At 61.5% G+C, this 23,381-nt stretch overlaps 2 protein-coding genes across 4 annotated transcripts in view; one reads left to right on the forward strand and one right to left on the reverse strand.

Annotated features, from left to right (window-relative positions):
* Positions 1-10,107, forward strand: part of ORAI2 (ORAI calcium release-activated calcium modulator 2) — a 28,627-nt gene extending 18,520 nt beyond the window's left edge. For all 3 annotated transcript variants that reach the window (XM_068165346.1, XM_068165347.1, XM_068165345.1), the window contains exon 3: positions 6,335-10,107. In XM_068165346.1, the coding sequence (XP_068021447.1) occupies positions 6,335-6,904 (570 nt within the window). In that variant the 3' untranslated portion in view covers positions 6,905-10,107. The remainder of the gene's footprint in view (positions 1-6,334) is intronic.
* Positions 10,108-12,537: 2,430 nt separating this feature from the next.
* ALKBH4 (alkB homolog 4, lysine demethylase) lies at positions 12,538-20,954 on the reverse strand. The gene is made up of 3 exons (XM_068165335.1): positions 20,714-20,954; positions 17,055-17,252; positions 12,538-15,669 (listed from the first exon to the last, which is right to left on the reverse strand). The coding sequence occupies exons 1-3, from the start codon at positions 20,798-20,800 to the stop codon at positions 15,046-15,048; spliced, it is 909 nt and encodes a 302-aa protein (XP_068021436.1). The 5' UTR covers positions 20,801-20,954; the 3' UTR covers positions 12,538-15,045.
* Between the last annotated feature and the right edge of the window lie 2,427 nt (positions 20,955-23,381).

A 23,381-nucleotide genomic window follows, 5' to 3' on the forward strand; every position in this document is an offset into this window, starting at 1 on the left:
ACCATCTTTAATGACTGCTAAATAGGTTGTGGCAGCTTGGCCTCAATTCTCTTGTCCCAGTCAGAGAAAGGCAGGAGGCCCTCTGGGGCAGAGCTGAGGGGCCTGGGGAGTGCTGGGGGACAACAAGGTCCCCAGGAGGCAGCAATGTGCCCTGGTGGCCAAGGAGGCCAATGGGGTCCTGGGGGGCAGGGAGAAGAGTGTGGCCAGCAGGGCAAGGGAGGTTCTCCTCACAGCCTGCTCTGCCCTAGGGAGGCCACATCTGGAGTCCTCCATCCAGGTCTGGGCTCCCCAGTTGAGGAGAGACAGAGAACTGCTGGAGAGAGTCCAGGGGAGGCTGCAGAGCTGCTGAGGGGCCTGGAGCAGCTCTGGCAGGAGCAAAGGCTGAGAGCCCTGGGGCTGAGAGCCTGCAGAAGAGCAGCCCCAGAGGGCAGCTGAGCAATGCTCAGCAAGAGCTGAAGGAGCTGTGGGGGGCAAGAGGCTGGGGCCAGGCTCTGCTGAGTGGTGGCCAGGGCCAGGCCAAGGGGCAGCAAGGGGCAGAGAGTGGAGGCCAGGAGGTTGGATGTGAAGAGGAGGAGAAAGTTGTTTGGTGTGAGGGTGCTGGAGGCCTGGAGCAGGCTGCCCAGAGAGGTTGTGGAGTGTCCTTGTGTGGAGAGCTTCCAACCCCCCCTGGGCACTGTGGTGCTGGGCACTGTGCTGTGGGTGCCCTGCTGGAGCAGGGCTTGGGCTGGGTGAGCTCCAGAGGTCCCTTCCATCCCCTCCCTGCTGGGACTGTCCTTTTGCTTCCTTTGCCATCCCAGTCTTCCCCTTTCCAGGTCTTGCTGGGGTTACTGAGCTGCTTTTCTTCCTTGCTGCCCTACCTGGCTCTTTGATGTTTATCTCTGCAATGCCTCTCAGGGAGCCAGCAGCTCAGTGTTAAAAATTCATCACCTTGCACAGCTGAAGCCAGCCCTGGGGAGGAGGTTAGGCTGGGAGGAAACATCTAATTAGCTGCTGAGTTCTGCTCCTGCAAAGGGCAGCAAGCAGAGGTGGATGTGGAGAGTCTGGGAGAGGAGAAGGCTCCCAGGAGACCTCATTGTGGCCTTCCAGGATCTGCAGGGGGCTGCAGGAAAGCTGGGGAGGGACTTGTGAGGGTGTCAGGGAGGGATAGGGGTCTGGGACAGCTCTGAGGGGGGCAGGAATCAGGCCTGGGACAGGGAGCCAGCAATGGGCACTGGCAGCCCAGAAGGCCAAGGGCAGCTGAGCTGCCCTTGGCCTTCTGGGCTGCCAGTGCCCATTGGCAGAGGTGGAGGGAGAGGATCCTGCCCCTCTGCTCTGGGGTGTCAGGGAGGGATAGGACTGGGGGGGATGGAGCAGAACTAGAAGTGGGGAGATTGAGCTTGGCTGTGAGGAAGAAGTTGTTCCCCAGGAGGGTGGTGAGAGCCTGGCACAGGCTGCCCAGGGAGGTGGTGGAAGCCTCCTGCCTGGAGGTGTTTGCAGCCAGGCTGGAGGTGGCTGTGAGCAATCTGCTGTGGTGTGAGGTGTCCCTGCCCATGGCAGGGGGTTGGAGCTGGCTGAGCCTTGAGCTCCCTTCCAGCCCTGACAATTGATTCTGTGTGGTGGCAGCAGCCAGGCCCTGCAGCTTGCTTGCAAAGCTAAAATGGGACAGCCAGCTGCAGCTCCTCTTCAGCCTGCTGAATGCTGTGCCCATGGGGACTGCAGCACCCAGCAATGCAGCACACACCCCTGAGGGGCAGCCAGGGAGCTCCACCAAGCCATGGCACAGAGCAGTGCAGCACAGGGGGAGGGCTGATCCCATGCAGCAAGGGAACTGCAAAGAGAACATCTTGGAGGTGATGTCATCTGCTTTAATTACCTGGACCTTGCAGAGCAGGGTGAGGCCCAGTCCTGCCCTGTTGTTTTCTCCTCTGTACAGCAGTCCCAGCAGGGAGAGGCTGGAAGAGACCTCTGGAGCTCATCCAGGCCAAGCCCCTGCTCCAGCAGGGCACCCACAGCAGCTTGCCCAGCACCACAATGCCCAGGGGGGGTTGGAAGCTCTCCACACAAGGACACTCCACAACCTCTCTGGGCAGCCTGCTCCAGGCCTCCAGCACCCTCACACCAAACAACTTTCTCCTCCTCTTCACATCCAACCTCCTGGGCTCCAGAAAAAGGAGCAGATGGCTCTGCTCTGGGGAGACCTCACCTGCAGGGCTGGGGCCAGCTCTGGAGCCCTCAGCACAAGAAGGACCTGGAGCTGCTGGAGAGGCTCCAGAGGAGGCCACCAAGATGATCAGAGGCTGCAGAACCTCCCCTGTGTGGACAGGCTGGGAGAGTTGGGGTTGTTCAGCCTGGAGAAGAGAAAGCTCCAGGGGAACCTCAGAGCAACCTTCCAGACCCTGCAGGGGCTCCAGGAAGGCTGCAGAGGGACTGCTCCCAAAGGCCTGCAGGGACAGCCCCAGGGGCAGTGGTTTGCAATGAGAGCAGAGCAGATTGAGATTGGATGTGAGGAGCAAGTTGTGCCCCAGGAGGCTGCTGGAACACTGCAGCAGGTTGCCCAGGGAGGGAGCTGAGACCTCATCCCTGGAGATACTGAAGGTGAGGCTGGAGAGGGCTCTGAGCAGCCTGCTCTGGTGGAGGATGTCCCTGCTGAGTGCAGGGGGTTGCACTGGATGAGCCCTGGAGGTCCTTCCCCACCCAACCATTCCATGGTCCTATCCACCAGCTGGTTGTGGGTGCCTGGGGTAGGATGGGACCAGTGCCGAGCACTGGGTGCAGGTCCTTTCCCACCCAACCATTCCATGCTCTGTTGTTCTTGGAGGGCTCAGCCCATGTCCACTTGTGCTGAGCAGATCAGGGAGTGCTGAGCTGCCCAGGGGAGAGCTCTGAGGCTGTCACTCACTCCTCTCTGGGCATGTTTGCAATCACAACAAACCTCCAACCCTCTCAGAATAGAAAGCAGCTATTTTAGCTTAGCTTAAGGTAGCTCCTGTGCTTCCCACGGGGGGGGTGGGGAAGCCTTTGCTGGCCCCTGGCCACCAGAGCCTCCAGCCCTGGCTTCCCTCTGCCTGCCCTCGGCAGGAGGACACCTGAGGGGCAGGCAGGGGGCAGCCTGGCAGCTGCCTCCCACCCCCTCTGGAGCTCCTTCTGCTGCCTGGTGGGCTCCATGCAGCTCCTGTGCCTCAGGGCTGCAAGCAGGGAGCTGTGAGGTCAGGAAATCTCTTTTGGGTGGTGCACAGTAATCAGACAGGGAGCAGCAGGTTCAAGCTTGAAGGTTTCAGCTCAACATGAGGAGAAACTTCCTGACAGTGAGGGTGGCAGAGCCCTGGGGCAGGCTGCCCAGGGAGGTTCTGGAGTCTCCTTCTTGAGGACTTTCAAGGCTCCTCTGGATGCATTCCTGTGTGACCTGAGCTGGATTCTGTGCTCCTGCTCTGGCAGGGGGCTTGGACTTGAGGATGAGCAGAGGGCTGGAGCTGCTCTGCTGTGAGGACAGACTGAGGGAGTTGGGGTTGTGCAGGCTGGAGAGGAGAAGGCTCCCAGGAGACCTCATTGTGGCCTTCCAGGATCTACAGGGGGCTGCAGGAAAGCTGGGGAGGGACTTTTGAGGGTGTCAGGGAGGGATAGGGGTCTGGGACAGCTCTGAGGGGGACAGGAATCAGGCCTGGGACAGGGAGCCAGCAATGGGCACTGGCAGCCCAGAAGGCCAAGGGCAGCTCAGCTGCCCTTGGCCTTCTGGGCTGCCAGTGCCCATTGGCAGAGGTGGAGGGAGAGGATCCTGCCCCTCTGCTCTGGGGTGTCAGGGAGGGATAGGACTGGGGGGGGATGGAGCAGAACTAGAAGTGGGGAGATTGAGCTTGGCTGTGAGGAAGAAGTTGTTCCCCAGGAGGGTGGTGAGAGCCTGGCACAGGCTGCCCAGGGAGGTGGTGGCAGCCTCCTGCCTGGAGGTGTTTGCAGCCAGGCTGGAGGTGGCTGTGAGCAACCTGCTGTGGTGTGAGGTGTCCCTGGCCATGGCAGGGGGTTGGAGCTGGCTGAGCCTTGAGCTCCCTTCCAGCCCTGACAGTTCTATCATCCTATGATCTCCAGAGGTCCCTTCTGACCCCTAACATCCTGTGGCCTGAGATCTCTGGAGGTCCCTTCCAACCTCTCATGTGCTGTGATCCTGTGGAAGCACAGCAGAGGAGGCTGCCTGCACCAGCCAGCAGCTTCCCCATCCTCCAGGGGAGCAGGAGGCATCCATCCAGGCTGCCTCTCTCGGAAGCACTTCTGAGTGTGTACTTGACCTCAGGTGCTCTCCCCAGAGCGAGATGCTTTCCTGCACACAAGCCTTGAGGGAAGAGCAGCAGCTGCTGCTGACAAGCTTGGTGTTCCTTTCCCTTCCCTCCCCCACTACAAGAGGACACAGTCCCAAGCTGTGCCAGGGGAAGTTTAGGCTGGAGGTGAGGAGAAAGTTCTTCTCAGCAAGAGAGATTGGCCATTGGGATGTGCTGCCCAGGGAGGTGGTGGAGTCCCCATCCCTGGAGGCGCTTAGGAAGAGCCTGGATGAGGCCCTTGGTGCCATGGTTGAGTTGATCAGATGGTGCTGGGTGAGAGGTTGGACTTGGTGATCCCTGAGGTCTTTTCCAACCTATTCTATTCTATTCTATTCTATTCTATTCTATTCTATTCTATTCTATTCTATTCTATTCTATTCTATTCTATTCTATTCTACTCTACTCTACTCTACTCTATCCTATCCTGTCCTATCCTAATCTATCCTATTCTGTTCTATCCTGTCCTGCCCTACCCTACCCTATCCTATCCTATCCTATCCTATCCTATCCTAAATCTATCCTATCCCATTCTATTCTATCCCATTCTGTCCTATCCTACCCTATCCTATTCTGCCCTACCCTGCCCTACCCACCCCACCCTACCCTACCCTGCCCCTATCCTACCCTACCCCTACCCTACCCTGCCCCTATCCTACTCTACCCTACCCTACCCTATCCTACCCTACCCTACCCTACCCTGCCCCTATCCTACCCTACCCTACCTTGCCCCTACCCTACCCCTACCCTGCCCCTATCCTACCCTACCCCTACCCTACCCTACCCTGCCCCTACCCTACCCTACCCTTACCCTACCCTACCCTGCCCCTATCCTACCCTACCCCTACCCTACCCTGGCCCTATCCTACCCTACCCCTACCCTACCCTACCCCTACCCTACCCTACCCTGCCCCTATCCTACCCTACCCCTACCCTACCCTGCCCCTACCCTACCCTACCCCTACCCTACCCTACCCTGCCCCTATCCTACCCTACCCCTACCCTACCCTGCCCCTATCCTACCCTACCCCTACCCTACCCTGGCCCTATCCTACCCTACCCCTACCCTACCCTACCCCTACCCTACCCTACCCTGCCCCTATCCTACCCTACCCCTACCCTACCCTGCCCTATCCTACCCTACCCCTACCCTACCCTGCCCCTATCCTACCCTACCCTTACCCTACCCTACCCTGCCCCTATCCTACCCTACCCCTACCCTACCCTGCCCCTATCCTACCCTACCCTTACCCTACCCTACCCTGCCCCTACCCTACCCTACCCTTACCCTACCCTACCCTGCCCCTATCCTACCCTACCCCTACCCTACCCTGCCCCTACCCTACCCTACCCCTACCCTACCCTACCCTGCCCCTATCCTACCCTTACCCTACCCTACCCTGCCCCTATCCTACCCTACCCCTACCCTACCCTGGCCCTATCCTACCCTACCCCTACCCTACCCTACCCCTACCCTACCCTACCCTGCCCCTATCCTACCCTACCCCTACCCTACCCTGCCCCTATCCTACCCTACCCCTACCCTACCCTACCCTGCCCCTATCCTACCCTACCCTTACCCTACCCTACCCTGCCCCTATCCTACCCTACCCCTACCCTACCCTGCCCCTATCCTACCCTACCCTTACCCTACCCTACCCTGCCCCTATCCTACCCTACCCTACCCTACCCTACCTTACCCTACCTTGTCCCATCCCTACCCTACCTTATCCCATCCCTACCCTACCTTGCCCCATCCCTACCCTACCTTATCCCATCCCTACCCTACCCTACCTTGCCCCATCCCTACCCTACCCTATCCTACCCTACCCTGCCCCTATCCTACCCTACCCTATCCTACCCTACCCTACCTTACCCTACCTTGCCCCATCCCTACCCTACCTTGCCCCATCCCTACCCTACCCTACCCTATCCTACCCTACCCTACCCTACCCTACCCTGCCCTACCTTACCCTACCTTGCCCCATCCCTGCCCTACCTCGCCCCATCCCTGCCCTGCCTTACCCCCCGTGCCGCCCTGGCCTCCGCAGGTGGCGATGGTGGAGGTGCAGCTGGAGGTGCAGTACAAGTACCCGCAGATGCTGCTGATCGCCTTCAGCGCCTGCACCACGGTGCTGGTGGCGGTGCACCTCTTCGCCCTGCTGATCAGCACCTGCATCCTGCCCAACGTGGAGGCCGTCAGCAACATCCACAACCTCAACTCCATCAGCGAGTCGCCCCACGAGCGCATGCACCCCTACATCGAGCTGGCCTGGGGCTTCTCCACCGTGCTGGGCATCCTGCTCTTCCTGGCCGAGGTGGTGCTGCTCTGCTGGATCAAGTTCCTGCCCGTGGGCTCCATCCCCCGCGGCGAGGCGGGGGGCGGCGGGGCCGGGGCCGGGGCCGGGGGGGAGAAGGCCGGGGCCCACGCGGGCTGGCAGTCGGCGCTGGTCTCCACCATCATCATGGTGCCGGTGGGGCTGATCTTCGTCGTCTTCACCATCCACTTCTACCGCTCCCTGGTGCGGCACAAGACCGAGCGCCACAACCGCGAGATCGAGGAGCTGCACAAGCTCAAGGTGCAGCTGGACGGCCACGACAGGGGCATGCAGGTGGTCTGACCCCCAGCCACCGGGGGGCGCTGCGAGCCCCCCCTCCCCAGGGGCGCTGCGACCTCTCCCCAGGGGCCCTGTGCCTCCTCCCTCCCCAGGGGCACTGCAACCCCTCCCTCCCCAGGGGCACTGAGACCTCTCCCTCCCCAGGGGCACTGAGACCTCTCCCTCCCCAGGGGCACTGCAACCCCTCCCTCCCCAGGGGCCCTGTGCCTCCTCCCTCTCCAGGGGCGCTGCAACCCCTCCTCAGGGGAGCTGCAACCTCTCCCTCCCCAGGGGCGCTGTGACTCTTCCCTCCCCAGGGGCGCTGTGCCTCCTCCCTCCCCAGGGGCACTGCAACCCTTCCCTCCCCAGGGGCACTGCAACCCCTCCCTCCCCAGGGGCGCTGTGCCTCCTCCCTCCCCAGGGGCGTTGCGACTTCTCCCACCCCAGGGGCACTGAGACCTTTCTCACCCCAGGGGTGCTGCAACGCCTCCCTCCCCAGGGGCACTGCAACCCCTCCCCAGAGGCCCTGGGACCTCTCCCTCCCCATGGGCCCTGCAACCCTTCCCCAGGGGCGCTGTGACCCTCCCCAGGGGTGCTGCAAGCCCTCCCTCCCCAGGGGTGCTGCAAGCCCTCCCTCCCCAGGGGCCCTGTGACTCCTCTCTCCCATTGGCCTTGCGACCTCTCCCCAGGGGTGCTGTGACCCTCCCCAGGGGCGCTGTGCCTCCTCCCTCCCCAGGGGCCCTGCAATCTCTCCCTCCCCATGGGCCCTGCAACCCTTCCCCAGGGGCACTGTGACCCTCCCCAGGGGCACTGTGACCCTCCCCAGGGGCGCTGGACCTCCCTCCCTCCCCAGGGATGCTGCAACCCTCCCCATGGGCCCTGCGACCCTTCCCCAGGGGCACTGCGACCTCTCCCCAGGGGTGCTGTGCCTCCTCCCTCCCCAGGGGCACTGCGACCCTCCCCAGGTTGCAGCCTGCTGCCAACCTCTGCCCAGCCACAAAACACAGCCAAAACCCAACCCCCCCTGCAGCCCTCTCCTGCTCCGTGGCGATGGATGGTCTGCAGGCTTCACCACCGGACTGCTCCTTGCCTGCCCTGCCCTGCCCTGCCCTGCCCTGCCCTGCCCTGCCCTGCTGCTGTGGCAGGGGGCTGGGGGGTCCCACACCTTGCCAGCTGTGGGGTGGCACTGCCATAGGGGCTTTAAAGGGCAGACAAACTCGCCTTCAGGCAGCCCAAGGGAGGCTCCCCTGGATCTTTGCCCACGTTGCCAGAAGTCCAAGTGCCTCCTCAGCTGCCCCCAGAGCTGTGTGTAGGACCTGCCTTACCTCTCAGCACTCCCTGCCTTGCCAGCAGCAGCAAGCAGCAAGCAGCAGCAGCAATGAACTGGCAGCTGGCTTCTGGAGCTTGAAGTGGTTATTGTGGCTACCTCCAGCTGACCCTGAGGACATCCAGGAAAGCCCAGGAGGAAACTGTTGAGTGGTGATCACCCTTCCTTCCAGAGCCAAGTGTTCCATACACACACACACAACCAGACAGACATCAGGCCTTGGCTTTTCTGCCTCTTCCTCTTTGTTGCTTGGTCCTTCCTCTTCTGTTTTACCCAGCCCAGGAGGTGGACTTTGAGGCTGGGAAGTTCTCTCACACTTCTCCTCAGCAGCATCTGTCCCTGGGAGCTCGAAGGGAGGCCAAGCTCGTGGCTCTGGGGTTGTTTTGTTCCTCTCCTCCTCCCCAGAGCGCCCAGGGAAGGCTCTCACAGGTGGCTTAGTTTTAACAAGGACATGCTTAAAACAGAACAGCCCCAGGGGCTTTAATGAGGCAAAACTCTGAGGGACTTGGGGAACAGGAAAAAAAAAACCCAACCCACAACACAACCCAAGAGGTGAGGAGTGCCAGCAGGCTGCGGAAGGTTGTCTCCACGTCATCCTTGGTTCCCCTCCTGCTTGGCATGCCTTCTGCCCAGCTTGCTGCAGGGAGCAGGACTCAGCCCTGCGCATTTTCACTCCGTTTGGGGCTTTTGCCCCTTTTGGTGGGGGGCAGCTGTAGCATTTGCCTGTTGGACCGACTGCATCCTCCCTCCAGCAAAGCAGGCGGCTGCCCTGGCGGCCCCCGGGGCTGGCAGCGGGGGCTGAGGGGGCTGGGGTCCAGCCGTGTGCCCCTGAAGAGCACGCCTTGCCCTCAGCCCCTCCTCTTCAGCAGCAGAGAGGCCACTTGCATGCCTGCGTTGCTGAGCAAGGGCAGCTTCTGCCTCCTGCAGCACCCCGGGGGGTGAGAAGGGCTGTGGAAAACCACCGGCTGCCCGCCGGGGGCTTTGTGGAGGCGAAAGGGTGGTTTGCAGTCATCAGCTCTTGGAAGGGAGGGCCACAGAGGGCTGAGAGGGGCATGAGCACGTTTCCTTGGCCCTGACCCTGCTCTCCTCCCCTGCTCCGAGCTCAGCCATTGCCACCTTGGAGCCTCCCCGGGGCTGCTGAAAGCAGGAGGGGTGTTTGTCGTGTTCTGTTTAACCCTGCTCCCCCCTTCCCCGGGGGGCTGAGAGCTCTCCTGGCAGTGTATTCCGTGCCAGCTCCCCGGGAGGGAGGGTGCTGTGCACACAGCTCCCAGGGCAGCTGGGCACAGGCAGCCTGCTCCATGCCCCCCCCTGCCGAGGAGCCTTGGGACCCCCGGCTCCGATCCCTCTTGTGTGCAGGCGAGGCCGAGCCCGGCCGAGCAGGCTGCTTGGCACCCTGGCTGTGGCCCTCATCTGCTCTTCCCCCTGCAGCTGGCACGGCCCAGGCTGGCTGATGGCAGCACAGAGAGCCCTCGGTGTGCGCTGCACCAGCAGGCTGCCCTCCTGCACGCTGCCCAAGCACCGACCGAGGAGTGTCCTGGCCAGGCAGTGGGTGGTCAGGAACCCTCCTCTGATCTCCCCGGGAGCCTGCCTGCCCTCCCGCCCTCCTCTTTTTACCCTAATAAAACAGTAAAGGTTTATACAACAAAAGCCAGAGTTGAGTTTGCTGCCAAGAAGGCATCCTGCAGGGTGCAGGTTTTGGGGCCTCTTGCTCCAGGGAAGGCAGTGAAGGGCTGGAGGGAGGCCAGGGGAGCAGCTGAGGAGCCGTGACCACAAGGCTGGTGAGGAGTGGCTGAGGGAAGTGGGGCTGGGTGGGCTGCAGAAAAGGGGAGAGAGAGCTCAGCACCCCCTGCAGCTCCCTCAGAGGAGGCTGGAGCCAGGTTGGGCTCTTCTCACATACAACAAGTGATAGGAGTGGTGGTGAATGGTGCCACAGCCAGCTGGCAGCCAGGCACCAGTGGTGTGCCCCAGGGATCAGTGCTGGGCCCTGTGCTCTTTTAACATCTTCATTGATGATCTGGAGGAGGGGATGGAGTCCATCAGCAGTAAATGTGCAGATGACAGCAAGCTGGGGGCAGGAGTTGAGCTGTGAGAGGATAGGAGAGCTCTGCAGAGGGACCTTGCCAGGCTGGACAGATGGTGAGGCCAAGGGCAGGAGATTGAACACATCCAAGTGCCAGGTGCTGCACATTGGCCACAGCAACCCCAGGCAGAGCTACAGGCTGGGGGCAGAGTGGCTGAGAGCAGCCAGGCAGAGAGGGACCTGGGGGTGCTGATTGACAGCTGCCTGAACATGAGCCAGCAGTGTGCCCAGGTAGCCAAGAGGGCCAAGGGCATCCTGGCCTGCATCAGGAAGAATGTAGCCAGCAGGAGCAGGGAAGTCCTTGTGCCCTGTGCTCAGCACTGCTTAGGCCACACCTTGAGTCCTGTGTCCAGTTCTGGGCTCCTCAGATCAAGAAGGACATTGAGAGACTTGAAGGTGTCCAGAGAAGGGCAAGAAAGCTGGGGAGGGGTCTGGAGCACAGCCCTGTGAGGAGAGGCTGAGGGAGCTGGGGTTGCTTAGCCTGCAGAAGAGGAGGCTCAGGGGAGACCTTCTTGCTCTCTCCAACTCCCTGAAGGGAGGTTGTAGCCAGGTGGGGGTTGGGCTCTTCTCCCAGGCAGCCAGCAGCAGAACAAGAGGACACAGTCTCAAGCTGTGCCAGGGGAGGTTTAGGCTGGAGGTGAGGAGAAAGTTCTTCCCAGAGAGAGTCATTCATCACTGGGATGTGCTGCCCAGGGAGGTGGTGGAGTCCCCATCCCTGGAGGTGTTCCGGAGGGGATTGGATGTGGCACTTGGAGCCATGGGTTAGTCATGAGGTCTGTGGTGACAGCTTGGACTCCATGATCTTTGAGGTCTCCTCCAGCTGACACTGTGATACTGTGATCCAGACAAAGCCTTCAGGTTCTGGGTCAGTTTTAAATGATCTGCCCTTTTCTTTCCCCTTCCTTTTCCCCTCCCAGGTAACAGATCAGTTTGGCAGAGCTGGGGAGGAACACCACCAGGCACCAGGATGGATTTGGGGTGATCCTGCTGGAAAGCAGCTCCATGGAGAAGGACCCTGGGGTCCTGGGGTGCAGCAAGAAGAGTGTGAGCAGCAGGGCCAGAGAGGTTCTCCTGCCCCTCTGCTCTGCCCTGCTGAGACCACAGCTGGAATATGGTGTCCAGTTTGGGGCTCCCCAGCTCAAGAGAGACAGAGACCTGCTGGAGAGAGGCTGCAGGGATGACTTGAACATCTCTGCTATGAAAGAAGGCTGAGAGCCCTGGGGCTGTTTGGTCTGGAGAAGAGGAGGCTGAGAGGAGGGAGACCTCATCAATGTCTATCAGTATCTGAGGGGTGGGTGGCAGGATGAAGGTGCCAAGCTCTCTGTGGTGGTGCCTGTGACAGGACAAGGACCAACAGGGACAAGCTGGAACCCAGGAGGTTCCACCTGAACATGAGGAAAAGCTTCTTTGGTGTGAGGGTGCTGGAGGCCTGGAGCAGGGCTGAATAGCTGAGGGCTGGGGGGCAGGAGGGAGGGGACGTGGCTGTCCATGGGTCCATGTCCCAGTGGAGGCCAGGGACAAGCAGAGTCCCTCAGGGATCAGTCCTGGGACCAGTCCTGTTCAACTTCTCTGTGGGTGCCATGGACAGTGGCACTGCGTGCAGCCTCAGCAGGGTTGCTGATGACACCAAGCTGTGTGGGGCAGCAGACAGCTGGAGGGAAGGGATCCATCCAGAGGGACCTGGACAGGCTGGAGAGGTGGGCACAAGCCAACCTCAGGAGGTTCAACAAGACCAAGGGCAGGGTCCTGCATCTGGGTGGAGGCAATCCCAGGCACAAATCCAGGCTGGGCAGGGACTGGCTGGAAAGCAGCCCTGAGGAGAGAGACTTGGGGGTGCTGGGGGAGGAGAAGCTCACCAGGAGCTCTCAGTGTGCACTTGCAGCCCAGAAAGCCAACCAGAGCCTGGGCTGCAGCAGGAGAAGTGTGGCCAGCAGGTCGAGGGAGGTGATCCTCCCCCTCTGCTCAGCTCTGCTGAGACCCCACCTGGAGTCCTGCCTCCAGTTCTGCAGCCCCTATGACAAGAGGGATGTGGAGGTGCTGGAAGGTGTCCAGAGCAGGGCCAGGAGGATGAGCAGAGGGCTGGAGCTGCTCTGCTGTGAGGACAGACTGAAGGAGTTGGGGCTGTTCAGTCTGGAGAAGAGAAGGCTCTGAGGTGACCTCGTTGTGGCCTTCCAGGATCTGAAGGGGGCTCCAGGAAGGCTGGGGAGGGACTGCTCAGGATCTCAGGCAGTGATAGGACTAGGGGGAATGGAATGAAGCTGGAGGTGGGGAGATTCAGGCTGGAGCTGAGGAGGAAGTTCTTCCCCATGAGAGTGGTGAAGCCCTGGAATGGGTTGTGCAGGGAGGTGGTTGAGGCCCCAGCCCTGGAGGTGTTTAAGCCCAGGCTGGATGAGGCTGTGGCCAGGCTGATCTAGTGTGGGGTGTCCCTGCCCATGGCAGGGGGGTTGGAACTGGCTGATCCTTGTGGTCCCTTCCAACCCTGACTGATACTGTGATACTATGATACTATGACAGGGACAGGCTCTGCTCACTGTGCCCTGGGATAGGCCAAGGGGCAATGGATGGAAACTGCAGCACAGGAGGTTCCAGCTCAACAGGAGGAGGAACTTCTTCCCTGTGAGGCTCCCAGAGGCCTGGAGGAGGCTGCCCAGAGAGGTTGTGGAGTCTCCTTCTCTGGAGCCTTTCCAGCCCCATCTGGATGTGTTCTGTGTGCCCTGTGCTGGATTCTCTGCTCTGGCAGGGGGTTGGACTCAATCACCTGGAGGTCCCTTCCAACCCCTGACATCCTGGGAGCCTGTGTGTGATTGGTCATGACCATCTCCAAGTCTCTTCCACCCTCAGCAGTTACTCTGTGATCCTCACTCTGTTTCCCAGAGCTCAGCCTTTGCTTCAGAGAGGACAGATGGCTTCAGATCAGCTTCTGCCCCGAGCGGCTGCGTGGGGCTTAGGCAGGGACCGTGACTCAAGCCTGGCTGCTGGAGCTGCCAAGAGCAGAAAGGAGAGCTGCCAGTGTGGCAGCCTGCTGGCCAGCTCGTTCCCAAAGCCTGCCCCTGCCCTGGGAGGGACAGCAGGGCTCAGGGATGACCAATGAGCAGAAAATAACACAGCCTTGGGAGCCTCTGCAGAGCACTCACCGTCGGCCCTCTGCGAGGGCAGCTCTTTGCTCCCACAAGATGCAGGTCACACAGGGCAGCTGTGATTAATCCTGGCAGAGCAGGAGTCTGCAGCAATGGATAATTACTTTAATTAGCTGTCAGTGTGGTGTTGTCTGTAGAGAGATGCTTGCTTAGCCTTCTCCCCCAGGCAGCTGATCTCTGAAGGACTCATCTGAAGGGGGCGAGGAGCCAGCAGTGTCCCTGTGGCACAGCACAGCACCAACAGCAGAGTGACAGAGCCAGGGACAGGCCAGGGAGGCTTAACCTGCTGCAAGGGCTTGGGCTGAACCTGGGCCCAGCTCAGCTGTGTGTTTCCACGTTTCTTTCTTGGTTTCATTTAAACATTTAAAGGCTGTTTGCTTGCTGCATGAATGCAGCAGCTCCTGGCTGCCCTCTGCTAACAGCTCCCAGTGCCCAGGGCAGGCAGCGAGGAAAGGAGCAGCCCAGCCCTGCCTGACTTCTGCTCTTACACTGCCAGCTGGCTGAGCTCACCCCATAGCCTCAGGGAAGTGGCACTGGAAGGGACCCCTGGAGATCATCCAGGCCAAGCCCTGCTCCAGCAGGGCACCCACAGCACAGTGCCCAGCAGCACACTGCCCGGGGGGGTTGGAAGCTCTCCACACAAGGACACTCCACAACCTCTCTGGGCAGCCTGCTCCAGGCCTCCAGCACCCTCACACCAAACAACTTTCTCCTCCTCTTCACATCCAACCTCCTGGCCTCCACTCTCTGCCCCTTGCTGCCCCTTGGCCTGGCCCTGGCCACCACTCAGCAGAGTCTGGCCCCAGCCTCTTGCCCCCCACAGCTCCTTTAGCTCTTGCTGAGCATTGCTCAGCTGCCCTCTGGGGCTGCTCTTCTGCAGGCTCTCAGCCCCAGGGCTCTCAGCCTTTGCTCCTGCCAGAGCTGCTCCAGGCCCCTCAGCAGCTCTGCAGCCTCCCCTGGACTCTCTCCAGCAGTTCTCTGTCTCTCTTGAGCTGGGGAGCCCAGAACTGGACCCAGCACTCCTGATGTGGCCTCCCTAGGGCAAAACAGGCAGTGAGGAGAACCTCCCTTGCCCTGCTGGCCACACTCTTCTTCATGGGTCAGAGCAGAGGTGGGGGATCACGTCCTTCTACCTGCTGGCCACACTTCTCCATGCACCCCAGGACCCCATTGGCCTTGCTGGCTCAGAGAATCATAGAACCAATAAGGTTGGGAAAGACCTCAGAGATCATCAAGTCCAAGCTGTCACCCAACACCTCCTGACAACTCAACCATGGCACCAAGTGCCACATCCAATCCCCTCTTGAACACCTCCAGGGATGGGGACTCCACCACCTCCCTGGGCAGCACATCCCAAGGGCCAATCTTTCTTGCTGGGAAGAACTTTCTCCTCACCTCCAGCCTGAACCTCCACTGGCACAGCTTGAGACTGTGTCCCCTTGTTCTGGTGCTGATTGCTTGGGAGAAGAGCCCAACCCCCACCTGGCTCCAACCTCCCTTCACGAGGCCCAGCCGGGTCCCGCAGTTCCCCAGCCGGCTCTTGGCACTCCCGCAGCGCTCACCCCCCTGCGCACAGCTCCTCCGCTTTATTTCTCACCTCCGCCAGCAGCGCCCGCCCGGCTCACACGGGTCTCCCTCGAAAGGAAAGCGCTATGCCCAGCAGCTCCCTGCCCAGCTCCTCCTGCGCCCCTCCGGGGCTGAACTCGGCGGAGAGCTCCCGGAAGGTGACCCCGACGCGGCGGCGGCGGATGTGGCGCCGGTGGATGCTGTGCTTCCAGGCGTAGCGCGCCGCGCCGCGCAGCACCAGCAGCGAGCGCCGCGCCAGGGCGATGCCCACCCGCACCTCCCGGCTGGCCACCAGCCTCGGCGCCGCCGCAAGCCGCTCGCCTCGCTCCTGCCCTGCCTCTCCGCCTGCCGGCAGGGCTCCGCGCAGCCTCCGTTCCCCGGCCGCGGGAAAGAGCTGGATGCTGTCCTCCGAGTCGCGGGACATGGAGAGCACGGTCGGGGAGAGCAAGTTGAGGCTAACCAACCTCTCCCCCCACAGCCAGCAGTCGTCGAAGTGCGGGTCGATGGCAGAGCCTCTCTCTGGCCTGTAGTCCAGATTGCACTGCTCCACAGGGAGGAAGTCACCCAGCACAGGGCAGGCCTCCATCTGTGCCACAATCTTCTTGCTGAAGCTTGGCAAGCCACTGAAGCTGCCAGCTTTCAGCCTTTGCTTCTTGAAGTTCACTTTGGGTCCATAGTCCTGTTGGAAAAGGAGGGAAGGAAGTCAGTGTTAAGGAAAAATTCCAGGATGAGTCTTTCTGGTGAGGCTGTGGTCCCTATGGGGGCTCATGGTTAAGACTCTGGAGTGCTTGTCTCTTCAGGGACTTGCTCACCAGGTAGCAAAGGGACTCAGAGAAGTAACATAGAATCATAGAATCAGAATCAATAAGGTTGGAAAAGACCTCAGAGATCAGCAAGTCCAAGCTGTCACCCAACACCTCCTGACAACTAACCATGACTTCAAGTGCCACATCCAATCCCCTCCTGAAACACCTCCAGGGATGGGGACTCCACCACCTCCCTGGGCAGCACATCCCAAGGGCCAATCTCTCTTTCTGGCAAGAACTTTCTCCTCCCCTCCAGCCTAAACCTCCCCTGGCACAGCTTGAGACTGTGTCCTCTTGTTCTGGTGCTGGGTACCTGGGAGAAGAGCCCAACCCCCACCTGGCTACAACCTCCCTGCAGGGAGTTGGAGAGAGCAAGAAGGTCTCCCCTGAGCCTCCTCTTCTCCAGGCTAAGCAACCCCAGCTCCCTCAGCCTCTCCTCACAGGGCTGTGCTCCAGACCCCTCCCCAGCTTTCTTGCCCTTCTCTGGACACCTTCAAGTCTCTCAATGTCCTTCTTGAGCTGAGGAGCCCAGAACTGGACCCAGGACTCAAGGTGTGGCCTAAGCAGTGCTGAGCACAGGGCACAAGGACTTCCCTGCTCCTGCTGCCCACACTGTTCCTGCTGCAGGCCAGGCTGTCCTTGGGCCTCTTGGCTGCCACACAATCATAGATTCATAGAATGGGTTGGGGTTGGAAGGGACCTTAAAGATCCAATTCCAACCCCCTGCCATGGGCAGGGACATCTCCCACCAGCCCAGGTTGCTCAAGGCCTCCTCCAGCCTGGCCTTGAACACCTCCACCAGGGAGGGAACACCCACAGCCTCCTTGGGCAACCTGTGCCAGTGCCTCACCACCCTCATGGTACAGAATTTCTTCCTAATATCATCAATCTCTCTGCAATGAGACTCTCACCTGTAAAGTAAAACCAAAACACCCACTTCTGCCACTGGGAGATCTAAAAGAGATCTAAGAGGTCTAAAAGAGATCTGAAAGAGGGAGATTCAGAGTAGAAGAAACTTTTTACAGTGCAGGTGGTGGGCATGGCCCAGGCTGCCCAGTGAGCTGGGAGCTGCCCCATGGCTGGCACCAGTGCAGGTCAGGTTGGTTGGGGCTGTGAGCACCCTGCTGTGGTTGGGGGTGTCCCTGTTGGACTGGATGAGCTTGCAAGGTCCCTTCCCACCCAACCCAGTCTGGGATTCTATGAGAAGAGCTTCCCTTCTCCAGCAGCATCTTTAACAAGTGAGGTGCTGCAGGCAAACCTGTTTCCTCCGGCCAGACTGTGAGGGTTTCCAGTCATCTCGATCCATCAGCTCAACTATCTCAGCTTCTTCATCTTCAGTAATGAACTCCTCGAGGAGAGACACCCCTGGAAATGGGAATGCCCAGCCAGCAAATTCTGAGTGCTCATTTCCTACAGCCAGGCCTGAGGCTGGACAGTAAGTGAAATTATCTTCTCCCTGCGGGAAACAACAATGGAGAGGAAAACAGCAGCGGGAGACACTCAGCACGAGAAGGTGATTCTGCAAGCAGGACATTGAGAGGCTGGAGCAGGTCCAGGAAAGGGCAACAAAGCTGGGGAAGGGTCTGGAGAAAAGAGCTGGGGAGGAGCACCTGAGGGAGCTGGGGGTGTTCAGTTCTTCCCCAGGCGGGTGGTGAGAGCCTGGCACAGGTTGCCCAGGGAAGTGGTGGAAGCCTCCTGCCTGGAGGTGTTTGCAGCCAGGCTGGAGGTGGCTGTGAGCAACCTGCTGTGGTGTGAGGTGTCCCTGCCCAGGGCAGGGGGTTGGAGCTGGCTGAGCCTTGAGCTCCCTTCCAACCCTGACAATTCTGATTCTGTGGTTTAGTGGTGACCTGGCAGGGCTGGGTTCATGAGCTGGTGATCTGAAAGGTCTTGACCAACCCAAATGACTCTGTGATTGTGTATTTGCACAAGCAGAAGACCCTTCTGCCTGGTAAGCTCCCTGCAGTGGGGCTCTGGCCTGGAGAACCAAGAGTTCAAGGCACCCAGGCTTCAATACCTGAGTGGTGTGAGGGGAAGTCACTTCTGCAGGTTGGGAAGCAGCAGCTCAAACTGGCTTGGGAGGCACAAAAGCCCTGGGGCCTGGCTCAAGCTGCCCTAAAACTTTCTGCCTGTGAACTAAGGAAGAGATTCTTTAGAGTGGGGACACAGTGGAAACTTCAGCAAGGCCTCATCCAACCTCACCTTGAACAGCTCCAGGGAGGAGAACATCCACAACCTCCCTGGACATCCTTAGGTTGTCTTAAACACCTCCAGGGAGGAGAACATCCACAACCTCCCTGGGCAACCTTAGCTTGTCTTAAACACCTCCAGGGAGCCACAACCTCCCTGGGCAACCTAAGGTTGTCTTAAACACCTCTAAGGAGCCACAACCTCCCTGGGCAACCTTAGGTTGCAGGAAATAACAATGGAGAGGAAAACAGCAGCGGGAGACACTCAGCACGAGAAGGTGATTCTGCAAGCAGGACATGGAGAGGCTGGAGCAGGTCCAGGTACGGGCAACAAAGCTGGGGAAGGGTCTGGAGAAAAGAGCTGGGGAAGAGCAGCTGAGGGAGCTGGGGGTGTTCAGTTCTTCCCCATGAGGGTGGTGAGAGCCTGGCAGAGGTTGCCCAGGGAGGTGGTGGAAGCCTCCTGCCTGGAGGTGTTTGCAGCCAGGCTGGAGGTGGCTGTGAGCAACCTGCTGTGGTGTGAGGTGTCCCTGCCCATGGCAGGGGGGTTGGAGCTGGCTGAGCCTTGAGCTCCCTTCCAACCCTGACAATTCTGATTCTGTGGTTTAGTGGTGACCTGGCAGGGCTGGGTTCATGACCTGGTGATCTGAAAGGTCTTGACCAACCCAAATGATTCTGTGATTGTGTATTTACACAAGCAGAAGATCCCTCTGCCTGGTAAGCTCCCTGCAGTGGGGCTCTGGCCTGGAGAACCAAGAGTTCAAGGCACCCAGGCTTCAATACCTGAGTGGTGTGAGGGGAAGTCACTTCTGCAGGTTGGGAAGCAGCAGCTCAAACTGGCTTGGGAGGTACAAAAGCCCTGGGGCCTGGCTCAAGCTGCCCTAAAACTTTCTGCCTGTGAACTAAGGAAGAGATTCTTTAGAGTGGGGACACAGTGGAAACTTCAGCAAGGCCTCATCCAACCTCACCTTGAACAGCTCCAGGGAGGAGAACATCCACAACCTCCCTGGGCAACCTTAGGTTGTCTTAAACACCTGCAGGGAGCCACAACCTCCCTGGGCAACCTTAGGTTGTCTTAAACACCTGCAGGGAGCCACAACCTCCCTGGGCAACCTTAGGCTGTCTTAAACACCTGCAGGGAGGAGAACATCCACAACACCTCCAGGGAGGAGAACATCCACAACCTCCCTGGGCAACCTTAGGTTGTCTTAAACACCTGCAGGGAGCCACAACCTCCCTGGGCAACCTTAGGTTGCAGGAAATAACAACGGAGAGGAAAACAGCAGTGGGAGAAACTCTTCCCCAGGAGGGTGGTGAGAGCCTGGCACAGGCTGCCCAGGGAGGTGGTGGAAGCCTCCTGCCTGGAGGTGTTTGCAGCCAGGCTGGAGGTGGCTGTGAGCAAGCTGCTGTAGTGTGAGGTGTCCCTGCCCATGGCAGGGGGGTTGGAGCTGGCTGAACCTTGAGCTCCCTTCCAGCCCTGACAGTTCTGTGATTCAGCCTGGAGCAGAGGAGGCTGAAGGAGATCTCATTGCTCTCTACAGCTCCCTGAGGGGAGGTTGGAGCTAGGTGGGGATTGGTCTGTTCTCCCTGGGTGCAGGTGACAGAAGGAGAGGACATGGCCTGAAATTGTGCCAGGGGAGGGTTAGGTTGGAGAGGAGGAAAAATGTCTTTGGTGCCAGAGTGGTCAGGGATTGGCACAGGCTGCCCAGGGAGGTGGTGGAGTCCCCATCCCTGGAGGGGTTCCAGAAAGCTGTGGCCATGGCACGTGGGGACGAGGTTCAGTGCCCATGGTGGTGCTGGGTGGATGGTTGGATGATCTTAGGTGGCTTTTGCAAGCCAAACAATTCTCTGCTGTCCATGATTTACCCCTGCAACCTTGATGCTGCAGCGTGCAAAGTGGCTGCACAGGGCATTTGCCAGCTGCTTTGGGGGAACAACCCTTCCCTGCTTTCCTTGCACCTGCTGGCTTGCAGGTGATTTTCTTCCCTACTAATATCTTTATCCTGCAAAGAGCAGGGAGAAGAGATGATCCTCAGTGAGGAGATGGATGGTGGATATCACCCAGACTGGCTGTAGAGAGGGTTTGTCACATCAGGAAATGTTGGATGAGGGAAATTGATGCCAATGGCCAAGGTCAAAAGGCCAAGCTGCAGCAAACCTGCCCTGTCTGGGTGAGAGCCTGGCACAGGTTGCCCAGGGAGGTGGTGGAAGCCTCCTGCCTGGAGGTGTTTGCAGCCAGGCTGGAGGTGGCTGTGAGCAACCTGCTGTGGTGTGAGGTGTCCCTGCCCATGGCAGGGGTGTTGGGACTGGCTGAGCCTTGAGCTCCCTTCCAGCCCTGACAGTCCTATGAAGCCCATGCGAGGCTGGGCAGCTGCTGGGTGCCTCTGCAAAGTTACTCCAGCAGAGCCACGCAGGTTCTGCTCACAACCACCCCGGGGATGCCGCCGCACCTAGCCCTGGGCAGGCTCTGCTTTGCCCCCAGCCCCTCCAAGGGCCATGCAGCCCCCTGGCAAGCCAAAGCCAGGCCCCAGGGGGGTGCCGCATCCCCTCCCGAGCCCCCTCAGCGCCGAGCTCTGCCTCCTCCTCCCCCCCTTCCCCAGCCCACCCGGGACCCGCCGGCACGCACCGAGGGGCCCAGAGCAGCCCCCCCCCCCCCCCATGTCTCCCCCCATCCTCCCGCCGCCCCGAGCCCCGCCCCGCCGCCGGCCCCGCCCCGCCGCCCCCTCCCCGGTACCTGCGGGGGCGGAGCGGCCTGCGCGGGCCCCTCGCAGAGCAGGCAGGAGCGGATCCCCTTGCAGCCGCAGCCCGCCGGCGCCTCCATCCTCCGGCTGCGCTGAGGACACGGCTTCCCCTCTCCTCCTCCCTCCGTTCCTCTCCGGCTCCTCTTCCTCCTCCTCTTCCCCTGCCGGCGGCGCGGCCCGCTCCAGGTGAGGGCAGCAGGGCCGTGCTGGGGCCGGGGCCGGGGCCGGGGCTGGGGCCGGGGGCGGCGGCGGGACGCGGGGGCCGGGCGCAGGCCGCGCGGGCCGGTGCGAGGTGGCGCTGGGGGGGGCGGGCGCGGACTCGCTCTCCCAGCAGCCCCCGCGGCACGGAGCAGCGGTGCTGGGCCCGGCCGCGTCGCGGGGGCTGCTGGGAGTTGCAGTCCCCGCCCTCAGCGCACACCCCGCGGGCCGCCTGGGGCCGCGCTCGGCGCCGGCCCCGCATTGGGGCCACAAGATCGGGGCAGGGGGGAGGCGGTGTCGGCCCGGAGCCGCTCAGCGGCCAGCTCGGAGCCAAGCCAGGCCCACCGGGTCCTGCCCGCGGGCGGTGCTACGGCCTGCGCCCGGCCCCCCGTGGCCCCCCGGCCCGCGCCCGGCCCCCGGGTCGGAAGGCGACCCCGGCAGCGGCGCCGGGCTGAGGGCATCGCTGTCATCCGCGGCACGGCGTGGCGAGCGCCGCGGGCAGCCCCAGGCCCTCCTCGCTTCAGGGCCAGGCTGTGGTCCAGCCGCAGCGGGGTACCGAAAGCCGGGCGCGGGTTGATTTCAGCTCCTTTCGGCTGGCCTCAATCGCCGTCTGCCGCGGGGCCGCTGCCTGCTCCTTGGGGCCGCTGCCTGCGCCTCGGGGCTGCTGCCCGCGCCTTGGGGCCGCTGCCCGCGCCTTGGGGCCGCTGCCTGCGCCTTGGGGCCGCTGCCTGCGCCTCGGGGCCGCTGCCTGCGCCTTGGGGCCGCTGCCTGCGCCTCGGGGCTGCTGCCTGCGCCTTGGGGCCGCTGCCTGCGCCTCGGGGCTGCTGCCCGCGCCTTGGGGGCCGCTGCCCGCGCCTTGGGGCCGCTGCCTGCGCCTTGGGGCCGCTGCCTGCTCCTTGGGGCCGCTGCCCGCGCCTTGGGGCCGCTGCCCGCGCCTTGGGGCCGCTGCCCGCCTCCTTGGGGGCCGCTGCCTGCGCCTTGGGGCCGCTGCCCGCGCCTTGGGGCCGCTGCCCGCGCCTTGGGGCCGCTGCCCGCTCCTTGGGGCCGCTGCCCGCGCCTTGGGGCCGCTGCCCGCTCCTTGGGGCCGCTGCCCGCTCCTTGGGGCCGCTGCCCGCGCCTTGGGGCCGCTGCCCGCGCCTTGGGGCCGCTGCCCGCGCCTTGGGGCCGCTGCCTGCTCCTTGGGGCCGCTGCCTGCTCCTTGGGGCCGCTGCCTGCTCCTTGGGGCTGCTGCCTGCTCCTTGGGGCTGCTGCCTGCGCCGGGGGGCTGCTGCCTGCGCCGGGGGGCTGCTGCCTGCGCCGGGGGGCTGCTGCCTAATGCCTGCGCCTCGGGGCTGCTGCCCGCGCCTTGGGGCTGCTGCCTGCTGCCTGCTCCTCGGGGCCGCTGCCTGCACCGGGGGGCTGCCTGCGCCTCGGGGCCGCTGCCCTGCGCCTCGGGGCTGCTGCCTGCGCCTCGGGGCCGCTGCCTGCGCCTCGGGGCCGCTGCCTGCGCCGGGGGGCTGCTGCCTGCGCCGGGGGGCTGCCGCAGGGCAGGAGGAGGCCGGGCAGCCGTTTCTGGGGGAGGTTCTCAGAAACTGGGTTGGGGGTCCGGGGGTTGCCCTCTGCAGCATCACCTGGGGGGGGGGGGGTAGGGGTGGTGCAGCGCCCGGTGTGGCCTCGCCAGCAGCTCCCGTGGTGTGACAGGGGGCACAGCTGAGGCTGGGGTGTTGGTGAAGTCAAAAAGAGGGTGATGAGAACGTCCACAGTCACGTCTGTCTTCCATCAGAGCTTGGGGAGGTTTATTCTTCCCAGAGAGAGGAATTGGCCATTGGGATGTGCTGCCCAGGGAGGTGGTGGAGTCCCCATCCCTGGAGGTGTTCAAGAAGGGATTGGATGTGGCCCTTGGAGCCATGGTTGAGTTGTCAGGGGGTGGTAGGGATCAGGTAATACGTTGGAGGTGCTGATCTCTGAGGTCTTTTCTAAGCTGGTTGGTTGATTCTGTGACTGTGTGATTCTGTGGTTCCATTCAGTCCAGCAGGTAGTGCTCTGATCCTGTGGCCTGTGGCTTTCAGTGACAGCTGAGCTGGAGGATCAAAGCCTGACCAGCTGCTGCTCAAACTGTTTTGCAGGCTGCTTGTGCTGGGGTATAAAATCCTCCACCCAGGAGGGATTGTGCAGGCCCCCAGGTGCTAACAAAGCAGTTGCCCTGTTGCTCATCCAGCCAGTGCTCCAGGGGCTGTAGGTGTGTGTGAGGGTGCTGGAGTCCAGCCTAGGGACAGCTTGGTGCTTTGTGTGTTCCTCAGGCTGTGCTGGAGTGCTGTTCAGGCAGCCATGAGGCTTAACACAGAGAGACAGTTGTGAGCCTGGCCTTGGAGCTCTTCCCTCTATCACTTCCCTCTCTTGGGATTTGTGTCAGGAGGAGTGGCAAGGCATGAAGCAGGAATTTCCTGAAGCTCCCCTGGCCCTGGTGGTGTTACTGTTCCAAGC

The sequence above is a fragment of the Melanerpes formicivorus genome, unplaced genomic scaffold (genome assembly GCF_026170545.1).
Source record: "Melanerpes formicivorus ecotype bairdi unplaced genomic scaffold, bMelFor1.0.p_v2 SCAF_88, whole genome shotgun sequence".
Taxonomy (NCBI): Eukaryota; Metazoa; Chordata; class Aves; order Piciformes; family Picidae; genus Melanerpes; species Melanerpes formicivorus.

Coding starts and splice junctions, on each gene's coding strand:
- ALKBH4 (XM_068165335.1), bottom strand. CDS start 20,800: ATGGAGGCGCCGGCGGGCTGCGGCTGCAAGGGGATCCGCTCCTGCCTG. Junction 17,253..20,713: donor AGGCCGCTCCGCCCCCGCAG/GTACCGGGGAGG, acceptor TGTTTCCCGCAG/GGAGAAGATAATTTCACTTA. Junction 15,670..17,054: donor AGTCTGGCCGGAGGAAACAG/GTTTGCCTGCAG, acceptor CTTTTCCAACAG/GACTATGGACCCAAAGTGAA.